The sequence below is a fragment of the Vicia villosa genome, linkage group LG1 (assembly GCF_029867415.1).
Source record: "Vicia villosa cultivar HV-30 ecotype Madison, WI linkage group LG1, Vvil1.0, whole genome shotgun sequence".
Lineage (NCBI taxonomy): Eukaryota > Viridiplantae > Streptophyta > Magnoliopsida > Fabales > Fabaceae > Vicia > Vicia villosa.
The window spans coordinates 54,726,158-54,750,645 of record NC_081180.1 but is presented as its reverse complement, the minus strand read 5'-3'; the positions used below and the strand labels follow the sequence as shown (position 1 = coordinate 54,750,645).

The following is a 24,488-nucleotide window of genomic DNA, read 5'->3' as shown; positions in this document are numbered from 1 at the left end:
TTCCTTGAAGAACCGAGTCACAAACCTTGAACCAAGTCTGCATAATCCTTGTTTGCAGACCCTCTTGCTTGTAAAGCATAAAGCCACAACTTCCATTCTTGAAAATCTACTTTAATCACCAACAACTCTTGCATTGAGCCTCTAACTTGTTTGGTCTATATCAAAAGCAATCCAAAGCCAACAAGCAACCATCTAAGCTGCAGAAGAAACACCCTAAGGTATGCTTAAAGTTTGTACTTCACCATGGAAACCATAACTTTCTCATTTCTTCACCATGAAGCAAAGTCACATAACTTTTGTTTGAATCAACCAAATGGTCTGATTTTTCCCTCCACAAACCATATTTTGTGCCTATAAATAGAGACCCTTGCCTCTGAAATCAAATACACCTGAATTTTCAAAGTCACTCCCTCATCCAAAATCTTCAAAATTCTCACTTGTACAAACTTGTGAAATTTGAGTTCCAAACTTTTTAAGTTCAAACAAGTGCCCAAACACTCTCCCTACACCTCATACAAACTGTTCATGCCCTTACATTGAGCCTGTAACCACAAAATCACCATCCTCTATTTTCACTTTGAAGCTTTTCACATTGATTCAAGTTGAGCTACACATGCCAACTTGATCCCATTCAAGCATTAAACCATCTTCTATACACTTCATAGAAGCTATCTAAACATTTCTTTCACAACTGTAACACCTCTATCATCATCCACCATTTGCACTTGAGACATTTGCAGTTGGACTCTGGTAGAAGGATCCAGACAATTCCAAAAGCCTGTGAGCATTCAGTTAGCTTCCTTGAGGATTAAGGAAGCTATCCAGATCATCCAAAGACTTCTGGAAGTCCCCAATTACAAGTATTGATTTCCAGCTTCAAGAGGTAAGTTTCAAACTTTGACTTTTTGATTCTTGTACCTATTTTGATATATCTCGATACCAGTTTGTTCAGCCTCATGTGAGGAATAAAAGACCTCAATCCATTCCCATTTATTCATTGTATATACCATTTAATTTCATTTTGAAAATTAGGGTTCATGTAGTTTTCTGAGAATTTCGTGAGCTACAGTTTAAATAAATTTATGAATGATACATGGTTGAGTTCGTGTTGAAATTTTGAGCATGTTTGGTCTTTACATCATAGAGAATGGTTGCCTAAATCACAAACATAATTTATCGAAATTCTTTGAACCAGGGTTGAAGATGAAGTTCAACCTGGTTTTAGAACACGTTTATATATATATATATATATATATATATATATATATATATATATATATATATATATATATATATATATATATATATATATATATATATATATAAATGAGCGTATTTTGATATCACTTGTAGCGCGTTGGCTCAGTGGTCTTGTTTTGAGTCTTTCACCATAATGACCTGGATTCAATTCCTCCTAGGGCCAAAACCTTATTTTTATCACTTGTTTCATTTAATTTCTTTACAACTTTGATAATTTATTTAACATAGTAAAATTAATCATTTTCACTTGAATTTTTGCACACTCTTTGTTTATGTGACATATTTTGTGAATATAATTTAAAAATCCAAAAATATTTGTTATTTAATAATTTTTAAATTAAATAAAAAACAAGTCTTTTTAGAATTTTTTAAGTGATTTTAAATCAACTTCTTTAATATCTTCACTAAGCAACTTGTATATACTTTTGTGTGAACCAATCAGGGTTAGGGTAAGTTCCCCTTGAGAATATTAACATGTTCCCTTAGTTAATCCACTTAGGTTTTTTTTTAAAAATCAATTTTTAAAAGTCAATTAGGGGTAGGTGTACATAAAACCCTAAAACCCTAATCCATGATCCCTTGATCCTTGATCCTTGATCCCAAAGCAATGCATGTTGATATAACTTGTTTCTATGATCTCTCCTTACTTATGTACTTGTATACATACTTGTTGGTTTATATCCTTGTACATTTATATTTTGGTTATGCTATCATCTTTATATATATACATTGTTGAGCTAACCCCACATGCATGACACATTTATCCATCATCATATCTTATTCATTTATACATGAAACGATATAGAGGTATGCCATCCTTTTATTCATTCAAATTTTATCTTTGAGTTTATACCTTGCTATACTGTTGAAATTCACCCTTGATTGTATCCATAATACACATGCTACATCACTCACATCACTTGAGACATTCACCATGATTGATTCATTAAGATGTTGTCTAAAACTCCAAAAGAATGGGAATAATATTGACTAAAATTGTCAATGTACTCACTCTCTTTTCCAACTCTTTTACTTTCTGCTTAGTATTGTTAAAGTTTTGCACCCCCTTGTTTTGAAAATGGTTTTGTATTGTTAAAGCTCAACCTTTTTTTAAATCAACCCTTAGTTTTGTATTGTTAAAGCTCAACCAACCTCTTTAAATCACCATTGCCTTGTATTGTTAAAGCTTGGCACCTTTTAAAACTTATTAAGTATTGTTAAAGCTTAACATTTTAAAAATTCGTTGAGTATTGTTAAAGCTCAACACCCAAAAAGATTTTGCCTTTTGGCTCTTTTATTTTCCTTTTAAGAGGAACTACAAAAGTTTTGACTTGCCTATTGCACTTAAGGAGTATGTAGGCCTAAAATGCGATGTCTTACCGAGCTCACTTTTAAAATCTTCTTTTCTCATCCTCCCACTCTATTTAAACAAAAACAGAAAACACAAAAATATTTTTTATAAGAATAACAACAATGATAATATACATTTTAAAAAGGTTCCTACATAGTACCGTAGATGTGAGGGGTGCTAATACCTTCCCCTTGCATAACAAACCCCCCGTACCTAAATCTCTAATAAGTTTATTAGTTTTGATTTTAAAACTTCTGTGGGTTTTATTTTGCTCTTTTTTCCATTTCCTTTGGAAACAATAAAGCCTGGTGGCGACTCTATTAAAATATATGAGCTAAGTCAATCAATGGCTTTAATTTCATAAATTTCACCGCTACAGATAACATCGATAAATATTTGTAAAATAGATGTTATACAACACCATGATCAATAAATATACATATAATCAAAGTAAACTTACATACAAACCCTAACAATAGAGAATACAAAGAGAATAAGAGAGATCAACCGACAACTCTTGCGGTGTCAAGACGATTGTTACAAATCCAACTCCAGATCATCAAGATGTAGCCTCTAATGTTGTTTTCCAAGCCTCCCTACTCCAAAAATGGGTCTAATTGAGTTAGAAGTAAAAAGCCGCAAAACCATCCCTAAAATATATGAGCGGATCTATTTAAACAAGCTGGAAATTTCAGGGTGCGCTAAGCACGGTGCCACTTATTGTGCCAAACCGACCTAAAAGCGTTGAGTGTGGTTATGTAGCGGTGAAAAATTGTGACCGAGGCTATTGGATTGACCCAGCTTGTTTTTTGTGAAAGTCGCCACCACGCTTTATTATTTTCAAAGGAAATGGGAAAAATAGTGAAATAAAACCCAAAGAAATTTTTAAATCAAAACTAATAAAATAAACAAAGATCGTAGGTTCGGGGGTTGGTTATGCAAAGGAAAGGTATTAGTACCCCTCACATATGTAGTACTTTATAGGAACCTCTTTGAAAATATATATATATATATATATATATATATATATATATATATATATATATATATATATATATATATATATATATATATATATATTGTTTTTTTGTTTTGGTTTTTTTGTTTTGTGAAAAGAGCGGAATGGTGAGAAAAGAGTTTTATTATGATCGACAAGATATCGCATCTTATGCCTACATACTCCTTTTATGCAATAAGGAAGTCAGAACATTTGTAGTTCCCCTTAAAAGGAAAAAAATTAAGAGCTAAAGTGACAAAAATCTTTTTGGGTATTGAGCTTTAACAATATACAACATGTTTTTAAAATGCCGGATTTTGACAATACACATCAAGTTTTTAAAATGCTTAGCTTTAACAATACGCAACAAATTTTTAAAAGGAGTCAAGCTTTAACAATACAAGGCAATGGTTGATTTAAAAATGGTTGAGCTTTAACAATACAAAACCAGGTTTTAAAATAGGAGGAGGTGCTAAACTTTAACAATACAGAGCACAAAGTAAAAGAGAAGAAAAAGACGGTGAGTACCTTTACAATTTTAGTCAATATTATCCCATTCCTTTGGATTTTTCAATAACAACTAGGAATCACACATCTCAAGCAATCATTAAGGGTAAACATCTAAAGTAACCATACATGTGCTATGATCAAAGTTAAACATGTTAGGTGTGAACAAAGATGTCATTGTATATAATTATATTCAAGTATAAAAGGTAATGAATGAAGGAGAACATACCTCAATGTGAATCATATCATGTATGTATGATTATGATGCATATGATCAAATGGATGAGTATAAACAAATATCTCATGTATGTGTGGTTAATCAACAATAATATCAAGGTAAAAGTATATAACAAGAGTATATGGTACAAGTATATGGATCATTCAAATATATATACACGTAAATAAATAGAATATGATCAATCAACAAAAGAGTGACAAAGTATCAATGGATTATTAAGTATAAACAATTTGGTTCTTATAAATATTCAATCAAATAAGCTCAAAGTTTTTGAAAGGGTGTGATTGATTTTATCAAAGTACAAGCATGGCTACCAAAGCATGATCAAGGCAATGATGAACCCAAGTTAATATTGATAAGGTACTACATCAAAGATCAAGGGTAAAAGTCATGGATCAAAGATTGGAGTTTTAGGTATGTATACTAAGCCTATTTACTTGGAAACAAATTAAACCCTAGGTGAAAATTAATAGTGGTCATGTTATTATCCTCAAAGAGGTTAAACTTAACCCTAATGGAATCCTAAAAGTTCACTTAAGTTATTTGGTGAAGGAACGATCAAGATATTTAACAAAAAGACCTTTTAAAAGATGTACAAAAAAGTACTATTTTGATTTAATTAAAAGATTATTAAATAAATAAATAAAATTGGATTTTAAAATTTATTTTCAAAATATATAGCATAAATAAAGAGTGTACAAAAAATCATGTCAAAATGATTAATTTTGCTAGGTTAAATAAATATTCAAAGTTTTAAATTAAATGAATTAAACTAGTGACTAAAATTAATGACCACTAGGCCACACGCTTGTGGTGATCCTAAGGGGCATCCAATGAATAAAATATCAAAACATGTCTAAAATGATAAAAAAATAAAAATACACAAAAGGTCCAGGGCGGGGGGATTCGAACCCCAGACATAGGGCTCAAAGGTGACAATAAGGCGCGCGCTCTATCACTAAGGTGACTATACATTCGTTTATTAAAACACAAACCATTAAATATAATTTAAAAAAATTTCAAAATCAGATTTTTTTAACTCCATCTTCAACCTCAAGACAAAACCATGGTTCCAAGTTCGAAAATCTTCATTTCTCAATCATTTTGAAAAGTGTAATCATGAAAGTTGTTGAGTTTTTTACCATGAATTCAACAATATAACTCTCATGAATTTATTCAAGCTATATCTCTTCAATTTTACAGAAAACTACATGAACCCTAAATTTTCAAAATCAAATTAAATGATATATACTAACAATAAATAACAACCAGTTGAGGGTTAATGATCCTCACATCATGGTAAACAAGATAGAATCGGGTTATTCCAAAAATGATGCACAAATGATAGAGTTTGAAATTAGAAAATACTTACTAATTGGAGAAGGTTCAATGCCTCTTTAACCAACTCCCAAAATTTATGTGATGATCTGGATAGCTTCCTAGAGTCTCCCTGAAGCTAAATGAATACTTGAATTGCTCTGAGAAGGTCTGAATCACTCTACTTGAATCAAGTTGCAAATGGCTAAAAGTGAAAATGGAGAATGAACTTAGAGAAATTACAAATGTAATGTGAGTGTTTGGATAGTTTCTATATAGTGTATGGAAGGTGTTTGAGTGTTTAGGTTGCAAGAACTTGGCTGGAATTCATAATTTCCAAGTTTATGCAAAATGAAAATTTGAAGCTTTCAAGTGAGAGGGTGACTTTGTGATTTTGTGTGTGTTTGAATTCTAAGGCAAAGGTCTCTATTTATAGGCACAATTTGTGATTTGTGGGAGAAAAAATCAGAGCAAAAGGATGTTCTAAGCTCAAGTTGACTTGGTTTGCCTCATGGTGAAGCAAAGTAAAAGTTATGGTTCCAAGAGCTTAGCATGCATGCTTTGTGAATATTAGAGAGGCCCTTTAATCGGGACTTTATGAGTCTATTGGGATACTAACTGCAAGTATACAATCTAGTCGTTTTAGTTTTAAAAGATATCGAACCCACAAAGACTGAGGATCAATATAGTACGATCTTATGTTACTGGTGCTAGCTAAAGCTATCAGGTAGTTGGTTTTAGGGAAACGGAAACTAAGTATGATTTTAATAATAATGCTAATAGTACTGGTATGCAACAGTCAGACGTTCAGGTTCAATAAATCATTGGTATAAATTAAGTTTAGAAACGCTTTTCAGAATACGTTATTTGAATTAAAAACCCTCTTCTCACACTCTCGTGTTTATTGATTTAGATTATAAAATCAGCTTTAAAGTTTGCTCTCGCTAAATCATTTAACAATTGAAATCACTTTTTGAAAATCAAACAAAATATAATCAATCCTAAAGCGCTTTCGCTGTATTTAGAGTTGATGTTTCGATATCTACTATCCGGTATAAGACCTCAAACTCTCGTTGTGTTGATTTTAAATCTTAGTTTGTGATTTACTTCAGTAGCAAAACAATTAAATATTAATTTTAGAAATTAAAACCAGAATTAGGTTTAGTTAGTTTTTAAACCGAATTACTATCGAACCTGTCTGTTCAGTGACATTACATACCAGTATTGTAAAATTAGCTAGAAATAATTTTTAGTACATTCATGCAAAGACAGTATGGGAAATTAAATACAAGCATGGCAATCAATAAAAATATAAGCATATAAATAAAAAAATGGAAGTTAATTAAATAGTCTGAATAAACATCTAGTACCAATTCTTCAAATGCAAGTACGTGCTTCTTCAATTACAACTTTGAATTCCAAAATAACATTTCCTAATTCTATAGTGCAATAGCCCCTCAATGTGAGAAACTATTGCTTTGGAAGGTAAATAAAAAGGCTGGAAAATAAAGGTACTGGAAAAAGAAATAGCAATTCAAAAAATAGCAGAGAATTCAAAGCAAAATAATGACGGAAGGGAGAGAGAGCCAGCTTTTTGCAACTGCCAACATATATATGTTGCTCCCCTTGAATGACCTAAGTATCCCCAAAATATAGGGAAACTCAAAATGTGAGCAAGAATTGTTCAACGTGGGAGACTTGGGCTTTTGAGTGTCTGTTCGTGGGCTTTGCAATTTAACAGAATGTTGCCTGTGTCGTTCGAAACATTGTGTGCCTAGGGGCACACCTTCTTGTTTTGTGTCGGACGCAATAACACATGTTACGGTCGTAACAGGCTTGAGTCTAGTTTCTTTTAGCAGACACTTATGCTTCATAGTAGAAGTGCATTGTTATTTGGATGTTTTCTCTTCAATTCATTGTGTAGCTTCATCTTGGCCTGGATATCATAAATACCTGAAAACACAATAAAATACCAACGTGAAGCAACATATTCGAAAAAACGGATAAATAGTTTATGTAGATTAAGCCTAAAATGTGATACAATTTCACGTTATCAAACTCCCATACACTTGAACCTTTGCTTGTCCTCAAGCAAATAGATTGATATAAAAATTTGTAAAGCTGTGGATTAAACACAATTGACACCATATCGAACCGCATGTTGTTGTATCATAATTTTCGCTAGAACGAATAAAACTCAATTCCACATAAAGGATACGGTAAAAACACTAGACAACCTCACTTATGCAAACCATTCTGAATCATGCTATTATAGCTTCAACCTATTTCTTTTTGGTTAAATTTCACCTGTTTTCATTCGAGCGCAATCACATTAAGCCCTTTATCTTCACACGCACATAGTAAAGTAACCAGTTAGTGACTATGATCCATATAAGCACGGGGTTCTGGCACGTATTAGTGGTAACCTCTTTTTAACTAAATTGCAAGTTATGGGGGATCGAACTGTAATCCTCTCTACCGAGTTCAATACCAGATACTTATGAACCAACTGACAATAAGTTTCGTTATATTTTGCCAGATATGCATCCTTTGGATTAAATGATCGGGTGAGGGTCACCTAACTTAGTCGGGGCATTCTATGATAAAGTATGGAACATTGTTAATTGTTTGGGATCATTCACTTATATTCATCGGTTTCCTACGTAGTTTATGTTTAAGACGGTGCTGACTGCTAAATAAACTACTCGGGGTTAATTTTAGAGCTAAAGTTCAAGGTTTCCAGTATAGTAGGTACTCAAATCGGTCTTGCATAATCGGGAGTCCTAAAGTGTCAAGATCGTAACGATTTTGTTAAATTTTGTTTAGAGTCCTAGCGTATTTTAAAGTTTGGTAATCAACAAGTAATTCGAGTGTGTCGATTTATGCGATAATAAAAAAAATCGTAGGCTCAAGAATTTTAAAGAAAATGGGGAAATTCAATAATAGTACATGGGGATTTGTATATTTAACCCTAAAAAGAATAGCGATGCAACTTATTGTCCACTTTCCTTCCATTTTTGTGTATCCTTATTTATTAATGAAAAATTTAAGAGGTTTCATTTATATTAGTTTTTTTATTTTATTTGTTGTTTAATTAATTTTTCAAACCTTTAAAATTTTAATTTTAGAACGAAGGTCCATTTTAGTCCCTCACAAAAACTGCAGAGGTCAGATTAGTGCCTGAGAAAAAAATGTCTCTATTAAATCTCTTACAAAATTTAACAAAGTCATGTTAGTCCCTCTACTAATATTTTTTTCAAACCGGTTTTTTTCTTACTTTTGAACCGTGACTGGACTTCCTGTGAAAACCTATTTTAGTCCCTCACAAAAAAAAGGGAGAGTCCAAATTAGTCCCTGAGAGAAAAAAGTCTCTATTTAATCCCTTACAAAATTTAACCGAGTCACGGTTTACAAATATAAAAAAATTGTTTGAAAAAAATATTTAAAAAGGGACTAACATGGCTCACTTAAATTTTGTTAGAGATTAAATAGAGACTTTTTTTCTTATGGACTAATTTGGACCCTCTTTTTTTTTTGAGAGACTAAAACGGATCTTGGCAGTTCAGTCACGGTTCAAAAGTAAGAAAAAAAATTGATTTGAAAAAAATATTACTAGAGGGACTAATATGGCTCGGTTAAATTTTGTAAGCGATTTAATAAAGACTTTTTTTCTCAGGGACTAATCTGACCACTACAGTTTTTGTCAGGGGCTAAAATGGACCTTCACTCTTAATTTTATTATCTACTATTAATACTATATATTGCTTCCGTTGAGATACACGAAATTGTCTAATATATAAAAAATATATATTTCTCTTCTCTTTCCTCTTTCTTAATTTAAAATTTCATAATTTGACATGAAAGAGCATAATATTTTACATGATTTATCAACAAAATAAAAAAATATTTTATTATTTTATGAAGAGTTTTATTTTTAAGTTGAAAGACTACGTAATGTAAAATTCACAAGTGGGAAAATTATTTAAGGTCCTTTTACATCCGTTGTTTATTCAATCGATGTGAAACATAATGTACAATTAGTTTTGCAATTTTGTCAAAAAAAAATCACATCGAAGCCACCGTTAACAAATGTTAAAAAAGTTTTTATCTGTAACTATTTTATAGTTCATATTTCATATTTTATGCTTTTATTGACCATTATTTTATGTATTACGATCTTACTTCAAGATAATATTTATGATTAAAGTAGTATTGTCACACAAGTATTTTTCCCCTAATTTTCTTCTCTACAAACCAATGAACTCTTTCAAGTATATACAATTTTGATCTCGATTTATTATTTATTTAATATTACAAGTAATCTCATTTATATGCTTGTTTGAAATTTATAATTAACTCATGGAAATAGTGGGATCAATCAAATATTCATGAGATATATGTAAGGATAAAACAAAAATATAAAATTAGTATTAATCCGTGTTAAGATGGTTATCCCACTACCCAACTTATGAAGACATTTGTTAAGTCATATTTTATTTTATTTTGATTAAAATAAAGTAGATAAAATAATTATTAAAAGTTGATATATTATAATTCGATTAATGTTTTACCTAACTTAAGAAGTCATATGTTAAGTCGGCTAAAAAAAGAGTTAACAAATCAATATTTGTTAAGTCATCCAATGTTAAATTTGACACGAAAATAATTTAAGAATTCACTTTTACTCAATGTGAAAATTATTTTTGCACTAGTTAAGATTAATTTTAAATGAAAGAAGAGAGGGAAAAAAACATTACAAAGTATACATTAGACAATATCAAGCAGGTCACAAATACATTCTTATGGAAGACAACATCAAGCATGCTACGCATATAAAATATGCATCATAATAAAACCAACGAGGAGATCCGGATTTATGTGGTTCAATATTTGTAATTGCTGGAATTGGAGCCATCCATATAGGAGGATTAAGTTTGTCTCCAATAGAAGGAGTTGGTGGAGAAAAAGGAGGTGGAGTTGGAGGTGATGCATTGCAAGAAATGTTTGTGTTATTATTAGGACATGGAGATGGAAGTATAGGAACACTATAGTTATTTTCTAATGTACATGTTTCTGCTAAAACTCCATCTATACCATGACATCGAATTGAAGATCCAGCCATACATATATTTGGGCTAATAATTTTCACATTGTTGAAACCAAAATTCCTCCTACCATTGTTAGATATTCTCAATGTGCAATTTGGCAATAAGCTAGGAACAATTGTTCCAGAAGGAAATTGTTTCAATATGTCAAACAGTAAAGGCGATGGGATCGAATGTCTTAACAAGAAGTCAGAAACATAACCTTCTCGAAGTGTCATGTTGGCGAGCATTCGATCATTAGGCATCAAGAATGTTATATTTTCTTCAAGTCTCGTGTCAGGTGGAGACATTTTGATTAGCATTACAAATGTGAAGTAGTTTGCTTTTTGCATCTCCTCAGTAGCTGTAAAAAGGTCTCTTGCATTATCTTTTATTGAAAAAATTGGTGAAATCATCGAGAGGAATAGTGTCAGTAAGAAGCTGTTGATTTTCATGTTTACTTTGTTTTTTGAAAGTTGTTTGATTTCTGTTCTTTTGAATATGTTGGTTTTACCATATAAATGTTATTATGGTTTTTGGAAATTGAATAAGTAGGTGACTTTTTTGTAAGTTCATGCAAATATGATTCTTCACCAAATATGCTTACACACTTCATGAATGACTAATTGGAGGTTGGAACGAGTTTGAGTATAATAATAATTTTTTACTAAGTTGGTACAAATATGAGGTAAATTTCTTGTTTTGGCTTACTATATTAAACTACACACACTTAGAAAAAAAATAGTAATCAATCTTTGCATAATTTATAATATTTGCATAGCTCTTTCATGTATCTATCAAAAGTGTACAATTATAAAATGTGGTAGATTTTTTAACAATTATATTAGATAGTCAAATAAATACATAATTTAATTAGGCATGCCAAACAAGTTATTTTTTAGTGTTAAATAATGCGCAAAAATAAGAATATAAATTTTAAATTACACTGGTTTTATTGAAAATGAGTGTAATATAGCTATGTAGTGACATATTAGATAATAATTTGAATTTTTTTAGGATTATTACCATTTTTGTCCCTTGCCATATGGGTGACTTTTGGTTAATTCCCTGTAATTTTATTTTGTAAAACTAACCATGCCAAATCAAGATTCTTTAGTTTTAGACCTTCCAAAGAAATGGCACATGTCATTTGATTATGTGGCGCGCTGATTGTGTATTTTTTTTATTTTTTAATTTAATATACTGATGTGGCTTTATTATACTTATTTTGGGTGACATCTAGAATGAACCATCAACTAAATGGTACATTGGTGGACCATTTTTTTAAACCATCCAAATTTTTTTTAAAGGTTGAGATGAGTTAAAAATAAATTGAGAACACATGTATCTTTTCGTACACAATCCCTTACCAAACCTTCTCTCTCTCATAGCTAAGTAATTTTATTTAAATAAAACTGACATAACTGTTGAGCCATTTTTCTGACAACACGACATGCCACCACCATGGCTTTCATTTATCCATGGTTTTCCTCTATACAGATTGTTGCTAACTCGTGCACCACAACCTCCGACTTTTGTCACAAGCTACACCGATCTCAACTCAATTAACACTTTAATTGTCCTATGAAACTCCATTACGATTTTGTACATGGTTACAGTCACATAAGGAAGAAAACCCATTATTTATTAGTGGTGTTATACTAGGGTTATCAATTGCTTTTTTATCACAAATTCTAAATTTAATTAAGTTAGTTCAGAGTTAATAATACGTTGCCTCACTGAAAATTATTTCATCAGCGATAATTTCTTCTTCTTTTTTAATTTAATTGAATTCTGATATTTATGCATGTTTGTGTCTAATTATTTTGAAAAAATTATTGAATTATTGATTTATACAGTAATATCACATTGGACAATTTGTTGTTTTGAGATTTTTTTTCTAAGTAGTAACAATTTTAGTGAGTGAGAGAGAAAGGAAGGCGTTGGTACTTATGGGAGAGACAAGAATCGTGTGCCACAATGAAAGATATATATATAATCACATAGGTTTAATTAATCTAACAGTGACTAAAAGTGGTACATGGGTGAGGGTCCTAATTGAGCCCTCATTCTAGAAGTAACCCTTATTTTGAATTATTACACCAAGTAGAAGACATTACCACTAGGCCAACTTGTTCTTTATGATTTACTTTTCTGCTGAAATGTATATATTACATATTTGCTATATTTCATATTTCCATAATAATTTTTGTTTAAACTAATTAATTTTACATGTTAATAATATATATGTGTGTGTGTGTGTGTGTGTGTGTGTGTGTGTGTGTGTGTGTGTGTGTGTGTGTGTGTGTGTGTGTGTGTGTGTGTGTGTGTGTGTGTGTGTGTGTGTGTGTGTGTGTGTGTGTGTGTGTGTGTGTGTGTGTGTGTGTGTGTGTGTGTGTGTGTGTGTGTGTGTGTGTGTGTGTGTGTGTGTGTGTGTGTGTGTGTGTGTGTGTGTGTGTGTGTGTGTGTGTGTGTGTGTGTGTGTGTGTGTGTGTGTGTGTGTGTGTGTGTGTGTGTGTGTGTGTGTGTGTGTGTGTGTGTGTGTGTGTGTGTGTGTGTGTGTGTGTGTGTGTGTGTGTGTGTGTGTGTGTGTGTGTGTGTGTGTGTGTGTGTGTGTGTGTGTGTGTGTGTGTGTGTGTGTGTGTGTGTGTGTGTGTGTGTGTGTGTGTGTGTGTGTGTGTGTGTGTGTGTGTGTGTGTGTGTGTGTGTGTGTGTGTGTGTGTGTGTGTGTGTGTGTGTGTGTGTGTGTGTGTGTGTGTGTGTGTGTGTGTGTGTGTGTGTGTGTGTGTGTGTGTGTGTGTGTGTGTGTGTGTGTGTGTGTGTGTGTGTGTGTGTGTGTGTGTGTGTGTGTGTGTGTGTGTGTGTGTGTGTGTGTGTGTGTGTGTGTGTGTGTGTGTGTGTGTGTGTGTGTGAATAATGATGTAATTCATATGAATATTAATAAATACGAATTATTGCTATGTCTCAAATATTAATTACTAACAACATAATATATATTGAAATTAAAATAAATACTAGCATAATTTATTTTTAAAATATATCAAATAATAAATTTTAATTTATCTTATAATAAACATTAATGTATTAAATAATAACTTTTTAATAAAATATTAAAATTATTTTTTTTTAGAATAAACTGGAAATTTTTTAATATTTTAAAATATAATATATACATTTATTAATAACTTGTTTTAAAATAATATTTATCTCTAAGTAACTTATTTTTGAAAATAAATTTATTTTTTAAAATAAATTATATTATTTTAAAATTTAATTCATTTTAATAGATATTAATTTTATTCGAAAAATTATTATTACAATATATCAAATATTAATAAATAACAACATAATATATACTTAAATTAAAAATAACATCATAATTTATTGTTAAAATGTATCAAATAAGAAATTTTAATATTTTATTAGTAACTTATTTTATTAGTAACTTGTTAAAAAAAATTAAGATTAATTGTTTTAGAATATAGTGGAAAATTTTAATATTTTAAAACATAATATATACATTTATTAATAACTTATTTTAAAATAATATTTATTTACTAGTAACTTATTTATCTATTAAAATTAATGTATACATTTTAATAGATATTAATTTTATATTAAAAATTATTATTACAATATATCAAATATTAATTTATAACAACATAATATATTCTGAAACTAAAATTAACATCATAATTTATTATTAAAATGTATCAAATAATAAATTGTTAATGTATCTTATGATAAACTTTTAATGTATCAAATAATAAATTTTTAATAAAAATATTTAAATTAATTTTTTCAGAATAAACTGGAAATTTTTAATTTTTTAAAACATAATATATACATTTACTAATAACTTATTTTAACATAATATATACATTTAAAATTAATTAGTTTAAACAAAAATTATAATGGAAAATATGAAATATACCAAATATAATATATATATATATATATATATATATATATATATATATATATATATATATATATATATATATATATATATATATATACATTTCAAATCGTTAGAGCCTAAGTCTTCAGAACATATTCATCCAGAACCTTGTCTTTAAAACTTCAGCACTTGGTCTTTAGAAGTTTTGTCTTCAGAATATTCAAAACTTGTTCTTCCAGAACCTTGTCTTCAGAGTTTTCAGAACTTGGACAACAAAATCTCAGAGCTAGAAGAGGCCTTAAAAGCTCTTTCATGAGAGTCTTGTTCAGAAGCTCTATCACTAATGTTCATCAGAACCGTTGTTATAGAAGCATTATAGAACTTGACTGAATCTGTAAACACACTGGTTTCTTCCAGAGATCAGAGTGTGTTAAGTTCATAATCTGATAACGTCACACACCTTTTCTTTAGAGTTAGAACCTGTTAGAAAAAGCTACACACTAGACATAAACAATTATAGTACTAAATTGTTCTTTAAGATATCATGTAATGTTATTATCAAAAGATAAGGCCATGTGCAAAACCAAATCTTGTTCTTACAATCTCTCCCTTTTTGATGATGACAAATCCATGTATTTTGATTAACAATTTATACTAGGTTTAAATCACATAAAACAAATTCAGAGTTAGCTAAGTAGCCCCCCCTGAGAATGATACTCTCAAAATTCGTTTAAGCTTATACAAAGGCTCCCCATGAACTCAAGACTTACAAAATAATTTTGAAGTATAAGAAAGGTAGTAGGAAAGGAATACTTCCTTATTTACAATTTCATTAGAGTCTGACTATATATGTTTAGTTCTTCATCTTAGATCCTGACTTGCTATCAAAACACAATGAATTGACAGATACAGGTTGAACCTTGTTAATAACCTTGTTGGTAAAACCTGTTTATGAATATGCGTTAAGCTTCAGAGTGAAATATTTGCTAAGCTTTAAAGCGAAATATGCCCCAAGCATCAGAGCGAGGTTCTTAGATCTTTTCTTATGTTCATAACATTTGAACTTTATGGCTTTTAAGATCTTGAATAGTTTTCTGAATTTCTTCCAGTGTTTTGCATGTCTATAGAATTTCAATGAACTTTTGCAAAGTTCCTCAGTCAAACATGTTAGACGCAAAAATATATTATATCATTTATGGGAAAGATCTTAAGAGAATAAATATATCAAAAACATGTTTTACTTCTCCCCCTGTGTTAGAAATCAAAAAGAATTTAACAACATAACCAAAAAAGAAAACACTTCATTGATTAGTCTAAAAAAGTACGTAATTTGCATAAAACAAAAGAAGCTGGGGTCCAAAAGAACAAAGGTAAAACAAAACAAGGCTAAGATTTTCCAGACATCTTCCAGGAGATCTCTTGTAGTATCTTCAAAATTCAAGTGCTTAATCTTTGTTGTTCTTCATGCTACTTTTCTTCTTGCGCAAGCTTATGCCTGACAAAGGCCTTCTCAATTCTAAACTCTTCAATAGTTTGTTGAAGCAGAGCACACGCATCACTAGAGCCATATGCAGGTACTTTCTCCACACCAGAGGTATCACCAACTAACCGCTCAGAAGAAATCTTAGCCTGAGTGAGATCTTGTTGATCAGAAGCAGGCTCTTCAGGAGTGGGAACTTCTAGAGCTGGTAGATAATGCATTGGAGGAGTAGGAGCAAGCTGGCACACAATAAACTCAACATTCATTTTCCTTATAACTTCCTTAAAGTATAGGAGCTGAACTTCATAAGCATTGAAGTGCATCACTTGCTTGAAGTCATTCTAGAGGAAGCCGATCTCTTATGGACTCAACCCTTCAGAAGAAGCATCTACAAAGATATGCACGCGATCTACAACCTCATATTCAAAATTGAGTAATAATTCATCAGAGGGAGGTGGAAGTATGTTGGTTCAAAGAAAGAAGGGATTGTAAGAGTGGAGTAGGGATATGAGTTTCTATCAGGAGCAACAATGATTCCGAGAATTTATTCTTTAGAATATTGAACTAGTTCCATATATTCAAAGTTGGTTAGTGAGTCATCTGAAGCGGTTATAGATTCATCTATGTAATAAGAGAGGATGAGGTTTTGTTGTTGGAATTATAAGTTGTTTGTGGTGTTTAAGGGTTATTTAGGAGACAATGGAGAGGCTTCAGAAAGCATTGCTTCAGAGGAATCCATTTTTTAAATAATTTTGTTACCATTTCTTCTTGGTGATGTCTACAAGGTATCTGAATAACATTGTTGGCAGGCTGAGCTTTTCTCCAGTAGTAATGAAATACAATGCATACTTCTGATCCACCTTAAAAAAATCTAGAGCGTTTGAGGAACCTCTGGGTTGTACACAACCTCGAAGAATTTTAAACTAGATTCTTAGATTCATGGGAAGATCAAAGGTACGAACAAAATATTCTCAATTTAAAAAGATGAGAGGACTGATCTCAAGCATTTTTTTGTGCATAAGCAATCCCACTTGCTTTCTTAATAGTAGATGCATAGCCGAAACACCAAACTCCTTCTCCATCGTGTTGAAGAAGTTTTGCAATGTCTTTTTCAAAAATACATATGTCTTTTCCCAAGACTTTTGAACAAATGTAACCACCTAAAGAGATGAACGCATGAATATAAAAATCTTTGACCAGATCAAGATAAATTGAACCTTTCAATCGATCGAAAAAGGTTTCCCATCATTAAGTCTTCAGGACACTAGTGAAGTCATACCCATTAACTTTTAGATTATCAAAATCCACTCGTATCTCGCAGAGAACATATAGTTGTTCAACCGTAATGGAAAGATGAATGTCTGAGTCTTGAGGAGACAAAGAACCTTGAAGAGACATTTGAGAATTTGCAACTTGTTGTTGTTGAGACATTGTTGAAAATGAACATAAACATGAACAAGTTTTTTAGGGTTTGAGAGACTTTAGGGCTCAAAACACGAAAGTGTAGGGTAATAGTAGCGAACGTGTATGAAGTGGAGTGAGTGGGTTTTAAATACAGTTGACACTGATGACAAAAGCTTGAATAGTGAAAAACATTCTGACATGGGGTCAAGCGAATAGATTTTAACCTAATCCCAAAAAGAAAATTTTGTTTCGCAAAACGTCACATCAAAGGAAAATGAGCTTTACGACAAGAAAACTTTCTTTCGCTAAGTCAGTAATCTTTCACTATCCTGACAGCTCATTAATAAAGTAAATTCTTTAGTTTCCTAAGGACATAAGTTTTTTCAAAAAGAGAAAGATTCTAATACATGAGAACTTCACTTTTCAAAAGCCTCACATCTCATAAGCGAGACAACGTAAGAAGGTACGTACCACATATTCTCTCAAAGAGTTGATTTAGTTCTTCTCGTAATCCTAAAATCCACTTTGTGTTCAGAAGTGCTTCATCTACAGATGTTGGTTCTATGAGGGACACCAAACACAAAAGAGTCTCTTTAGATGGTTTGAACGAGGGTCTTGTTTTGACTAGCTCAGTCTTATCACCCAGAGTCAATTTTTCAGAATGTGATGGTCTAGGTATGTGCTTCCTCAGAGGGTTTATACTGCAACAACATCTGGTTGAACATCTCCAGAGTCCTTTACCTCTTGTTCTTCTGCAGCAGCTCAATTAGCTTCACAACCCGAATAGGTAATCTCCAGATCTTAAATTTCTCAACTAGCTTTGACTTTGCAGGGCCAAGCTTATCTTCAAATCTAACATGAATTGATTCTTCAACAATACGTGTCTCAGTTTTATATACCATATAGCCTTTTGAGCATTCACAATATCCTAGCATGATACATTTCTGTGCTTTAGAATCAAACTTGTTAAGATTATCCTTAGTATTCGAAATAAAATAAGTACATCCAAATGAATGGAAATATGAAACATTGGGTTTCTTATTCTTCCACAATTCATAAGGAGTCTTACCCAAAATAGGTCTGATAGAGATTCTATTTTGAATGTAACAAGCTTTGTTAACAACCTCTGCCCAGAAGTTCTTTGCCATGTCAGTTTCATTGATCGTGGTTTTGTCCATCTCTTGCAAAGTCCTATTATTCCTCTCTAGAACCCCATTTTGTTGTGGAGTTATAAGGCAGGAGAAATCATGGGAAATGTCATTCTCATCAAAAAGCTTCTCAAACTGTTTGTTTTTTAATTCGCCATCATAATCACTTTTAACGCTGAAAATTTTAGAGTCTTTCTCATTTTGCACTTGAGTATAGAAGGTGGTGAGCAAAGAATGTGACTCATCCTTGTGTCTACAAAATTTAACCAAAGTCTATTGATTATAATCATCAATAGTGACTAATCCATACATCTTACCACTGACAGAAGCAGTTTGCACTGGTCCAAACAACTAAAGGGAGAAACAACATTTTTAACCTTGAGCGGAGTTTTAGAAAACTTGCCTTACTGGCATGCTTCACAAAGAGCGTCAGTAGAAAAATTCAGATTAGGCAGGCCTTTGACTAAATTAAGCTTGTTCAGCTAAGAGATCTTTCTCATGCTGACATGGTCTAATCGTCTATGCCAAGTCCATTGCTCTTTGTTAACAGACATAAGACATTTTATGTTCTATTCTTTAAGATCACAAAGTCTAATCTTATAGATGTTATTTTCCTCTTGCCATTGAATAAGATAGAGCCATCCTTTTAACCAACAACTTTACAAGAGTTTTGATTAAAGATAATATCATAACCATTGTCACTTAGTTAACTCATGGGCAGTAAGTTATGCATTAATCCTTCAACAAGCAAAACATTAGTAATGGAAGGAAGATGACCATTACCAATTGTACTGGAGTCAATGATCTTCCCTTTTTGATCACCTCTGAAACCTACGACGCCTCTAGGCTTAAGCTCTAGGCTTTGGAACATATGCCTTAATCCCATCATGTGTGGTCCGGAGTCAATGATCTTCCCTTTTTGATCACCTCTGAAACCTACGACGCCTCTAGGCTTAAGTTCTAGGCTTTGGAACATATGCCTTAATCCCGTCGTGTGTCTCGAGCAGCCAAAGTCCAGGTACCATGACTGGTGTCTTAACTTTACTGCTAAGTATATCTGCAACATAGATTATTTGTTTCTTAGGTACCCATAACTTATTAGGTCATTTCTTGCTAGTTCTCATAGAGTTTCTGACAACTTTAGGTTTAGGAGCAAAACAAATACATTTGCAGGAATTAAAGCAAAAGTTTTTAGCTATTGTTTTTGCCTTTGGTTTAGGAGAAAGTGTCTCCTTAGGCACAAACCAGCATAAACAAAATGAGAGTAAAGCACATTTGGTTTAACTTCTTATTCAGAATCAGATTCTTCGTCAGAATCATAACCAATGCCTTTGGTCCCGTTTCTGCTCACGTCATAGATCATCGAAGCCAACATGCTTTTACCCATGACATCATCAGTGCTTTCAGAAGCTTTTGGAGGAATTTCTTTCTCAAGTTTAGAACTCATACTTTTAAGAGTGAAGTTTTCATTCTTAAGATAAATGTTTTCTTCATTTAAAATGGAGAATTCTCCCTTAAGCTTACCGTGTTATTCAGAAACAAATTTGTGGACCTTTTTCAGTTCTTTGAATTTGATATGAAGTTCCTGATGCTTTTCAAGAATCTCAAATAAAGAATAAGTTAAATCAGATCGAGATATGTCAAAAAATACCTTATTGATGTCTGAGTTTGATTCAGATTTAGCTCATGGATGGATCTCTTCACCGAATCCTCTAATCTTGGCCATCAGCGCCACATTAGCTTGCTTTTCTTCGGAGTCATCTTCTGAAGAATTAAAACTATCCCACGTTGCCATAAGCCCTTTCTTCTTGTCTTTGAAGAACTTCTTATTAGGATTCTCTTATGTAGATTTCAACACTCGTTTTTGTAATGGCCTGACTCTTTGCACTCATAACCGGTAACTTTTTTGCTGCTACCAGACTTCCTTAGCCCATAAGTAGACTTTAAGCGACCAGCTGTCCTTCTAGCTCCTCTAAACTTGTTGCCTTGCTTCTTTTTTCATAGTTGGTTGACTCTTCTGGAAAGAAGCAATAACTTGTCTTCATCTTCATCCGAATTTTCTGATGAGTCTTCCTCCTCTTTAGCTTGAAGAGGTTTAGTCTTTTTAGACTTTCGGATACCCTTTAGAGCAATAAATTTTCCTCTTTTTTGAGGCTCATATTGTTTCAGCTCTGTCTTATGACTTCTTAAATAACTAACAAGTTCTTCAAGAGAGGTGTTGTTTAAATCTTTGGCAAGTTTGAGTGCTGTTACCACTGGCCTCCATTTGGTTGGCAAACTTCTGACAATCTTCTTCACATGATATGAAGTACAATGCCTTTTATTCATGACTTTAAGACCTGTAACAAGAGTTTGAAACCTTAAGAAAATGTTCTCAATAGTTTCATCGTCTTCCATCTTAAGCAAGAGCCTTTGTCTCCTTTACTTGAGCATTGCGTTCATGAGTCATTATCAAGGAATAAAATATAAACTTATCACAGTTTCTATTTGTTATCTTTTCATATTTCGTATAAGAAATCACATTCAACAGAACTATTTTTTAGACGTGGATGACAAAAAACTGTTGGATGCATCTGTAGTATGGATCCTCTGCACTTATATGTAGGGATATTATAATGTGTTAAAAAGGTTTTAGAAGGACTGAAACTCCTTTTGAATAGTCGGCCGAAGATTAAAACGGTCAGTCCAAAAGAATTTTAATTTTTTTTAATGTTATTATTCATTAAGATTCATCTGTATGCATTGGTAAGTTAAATTTTGTTATATATACCTTTAATCAATTTTTTTAAATTTTTACTTAAAGTTTTTAACAAAATATAGTTATCAAAATTATCAAAATTATAGTTATCAAAATGAATATAGTTATCAAAATTATAATTTTCACAAGCTAAAATATCCATACAGAAGTGTGTCCAGATGCACTAGTAAAATCGGGTATGTACCCGGCCCACCCACACGGATCTCTATAAATACAGCCAAATAGATTTTAGGGTTTCTTTGCCTCTTCCGTTCCATCGCTGCCACTTCCTAGCTCTAATCTTACAGCGCCTCCATTCTCTGTAAAAATGGTACTTTTTCTCTCTTCCTCTTTTGATTTCGATAATCGTCATTCAACTCAAAACATCTCTTTCGTTTTTTCAATCTATAAAGAATTACAGATATAAAGATATACTAGAGGAAACTAAGTATTGTTGAACCCTTCCTCCTTTCAGATTTCCGATTTTCAAGTATTCTTTAACTTGTTTTTATATTTCATCATTGTATGTGATGCTGAATTTTTAACGTTTTTGCAGACTAAGAGAACAAAGAAGGCTGGAATTGTTGGCAAATACGGTGTGTCTTCTCGCTTTAGTTATAGTGAAATCTGATTAGTTTCTCGCGTTTCGGTTATTGTTATTTGCTTGTCATTATGTTCTTCGACGTTTTGTTAGGGATCATTATGTAGTTGTGTTTGTGATAGGATGATGAGAGATCTATACATTGCTGTTGAGATCTTAATTGATAATTTACATGTTTGGATCTGTTTATATCAATGATGTTAAATATCTCCTATAGCTTAGTGAATTTGGACAAGACATCATTGTTTTGCAACACACTATAGTTGGAATTTTAACAATCTGCTATTTTTCTTCAATCTGAAATTAACAAGTCTTTAAGAGAGCATTTGTTGATATGTGACTATATGAATAGCTTATTTTGTTTGTTTTATTATATTAGGAACCCGTTATGGTGCTAGTCTCCGGAAACAGATTAAGAAGATGGAGATCACGCAGCATAGCAAGTTTTTCTGTGAATTTTGTGGAAAGGTAGACCATTTGTTATTCTGTATGACTTTTTTAAAATTACATATCCTCTGCCAACTATCTAAGCATTAACTTTGGTGGCTAAATGCTATGTTTTTGAAATGTGGTGTTCTGATGATCAATTGCTTTTGCAGTATGCTGTTAAGAGAAAAGCTGTTGGAATATGGGGATGCAAGGATTGCGGCAAAGTGAAAGCAGGAGGAGCTTACACTTTGAAGTATTTTTTCTTGTGCCTCTTTTGAATGTTTTACATTTTAAGTTTGAAAGGCAGCCCATTTGACATTGTTCTTTCTTTTTTGACAGCACTGCTAGTGCCGTTACTGTTCGGAGCACCATCAGGAGGTTGAGGGAACAGACTGAAAGTTAAGCATTTAGCTTTTGCTTGATGCTCTAGTTTCTTTTAATTAAGTCTAGTTGAATTTCTGAGGAATTTGTACTCCAATTAAACTTTAATTTTGAGTTCTATCCGAGATAGTTAACTTTAATTGTTTGTGCAACTCTTTATGGTGGAGCAAATACATTTGTTGTTTCCTTTTCATTATCTTCAAATGCCTTTTAGTTTCTTTTGATGCTTTTCAAACTAAAGATTAGCTCACCCTGTGGTTATAGGCCTGTGTTTTGTTGTTTTAATGAGGGCACATTAGTATTCTAATATGGCCTTTGATTGTGTTCTGCATAGAGCCTGTGTTTTTTGTGGTTTCAAAGAGGACGCATAAGCATTTTGCAGAGTTTATATACCTGTGATTTTTTTGGCTTTGATTGCATTCCATTTACGTAGATGTTACCCAAATTTAACATAGTGGAAACTCATATATATAGATTATCTACCTAATCACTTGTAGCTCAGATACAAACCAACATATACAAATGCATACATAACAGACTCCCTGCATAAAGTATTATTGTAAATAAGCACTGTAGCATTTGATTTGGCACATACTGTTTGGCAGCCCGGCCATCCTTGAGTATTCATAATTAATGCTTTTCAAGCAGCTTCAACTTTGGTTTAAAAGGTATCTATCATATAAAACCCCAGCTGAATATTTGTTAAATTCTTTTCGTCTTGCCTTTAGGATCCCCGATGAAAAAAAACAAAATTCACCTTCCTGCAAAACATGATTGAGCCTCTCTCACTCACATTTTCTTATTTAGTCAACTGTCTCTTTTGGTTGGTTTGAGCAAGCCTTTCTCACCCATATTTTCTTATTTAGTCAACTGTCACTTTTTGTTGGTTTGAGCAAGTCCACACAGCTCTGCCTTACTTCAACCGAGTTATTTTTCAGGAAAATTATTTCAGAATATTTGTGTTGGCAGAATTTTCATATATATTGTATGTGACTTCGATAAAAGCGCCAAAGCTTGCATAAGCCTGCATTTTGTTTGGAGTATGGAGAGTTAGTTAGAGTTTATTAAATTGATGGTAGTGCAAGCAATTTAACAAACTCTAACTAACTCTACATTATTATTATTATTATTATTATAATCAAATATTCTCTTTTTAGGTTTGATATATATATATATATATATATATATATATATATATATATATATATATATATATATATATATATATATATATATATATATATATATTCTCTTACTTTATTGTGTAATTTACATAATTACTATTAATAACTTTCTCACAACTTTCTATTACTAACTTTCACATAACGTGTTTTTTTTTTAAAATTAAATTTAAATAATAAAGATAGACTTATATTTTCTCAGGACGGGCTGCCATCCAGAAATTATTTATGAAAAAACAAAATTTTCTCATTAACAACCTCTTGTCATTAACAACCTCTTGTCATTAACAACCTCTTGTATTCCAAGTAATACACAATACAATTTTCTCATTAACAACCTCTTGTCATTAACAACCTCTTGTATTCCAAGTAATACACAATACAATGAATTGTATTCAACACCACCTAATTTTACACCCATTATATTCTAAGTTTCTTGAATGATTTCACTTGCATTGTATTGGCCATGATG

At 31.8% G+C, this 24,488-nt stretch overlaps 2 protein-coding genes across 2 annotated transcripts; one reads left to right on the top strand and one right to left on the bottom strand.

Annotated features, from left to right (window-relative positions):
* Window positions 1–10,456: 10,456 nt before the first annotated feature.
* Window positions 10,457–11,209, bottom strand: LOC131640550 (FAS1 domain-containing protein SELMODRAFT_448915-like). Its single transcript, XM_058910967.1, has one exon. The coding sequence runs from the start codon at window positions 11,207–11,209 to the stop codon at window positions 10,457–10,459; it is 753 nt and encodes a 250-aa protein (XP_058766950.1).
* A 10,428-nt stretch (window positions 11,210–21,637) lies between these two features.
* LOC131606620 (large ribosomal subunit protein eL43-like) lies at window positions 21,638–23,031 on the top strand. The gene is made up of 5 exons (XM_058878815.1): window positions 21,638–21,755; window positions 21,981–22,020; window positions 22,405–22,493; window positions 22,625–22,707; window positions 22,794–23,031. Exons 1-5 carry the CDS (start codon window positions 21,753–21,755, stop codon window positions 22,855–22,857), a joined length of 279 nt encoding a protein of 92 aa, XP_058734798.1. The 5' UTR covers window positions 21,638–21,752; the 3' UTR covers window positions 22,858–23,031.
* Window positions 23,032–24,488: the final 1,457 nt, after the last annotated feature.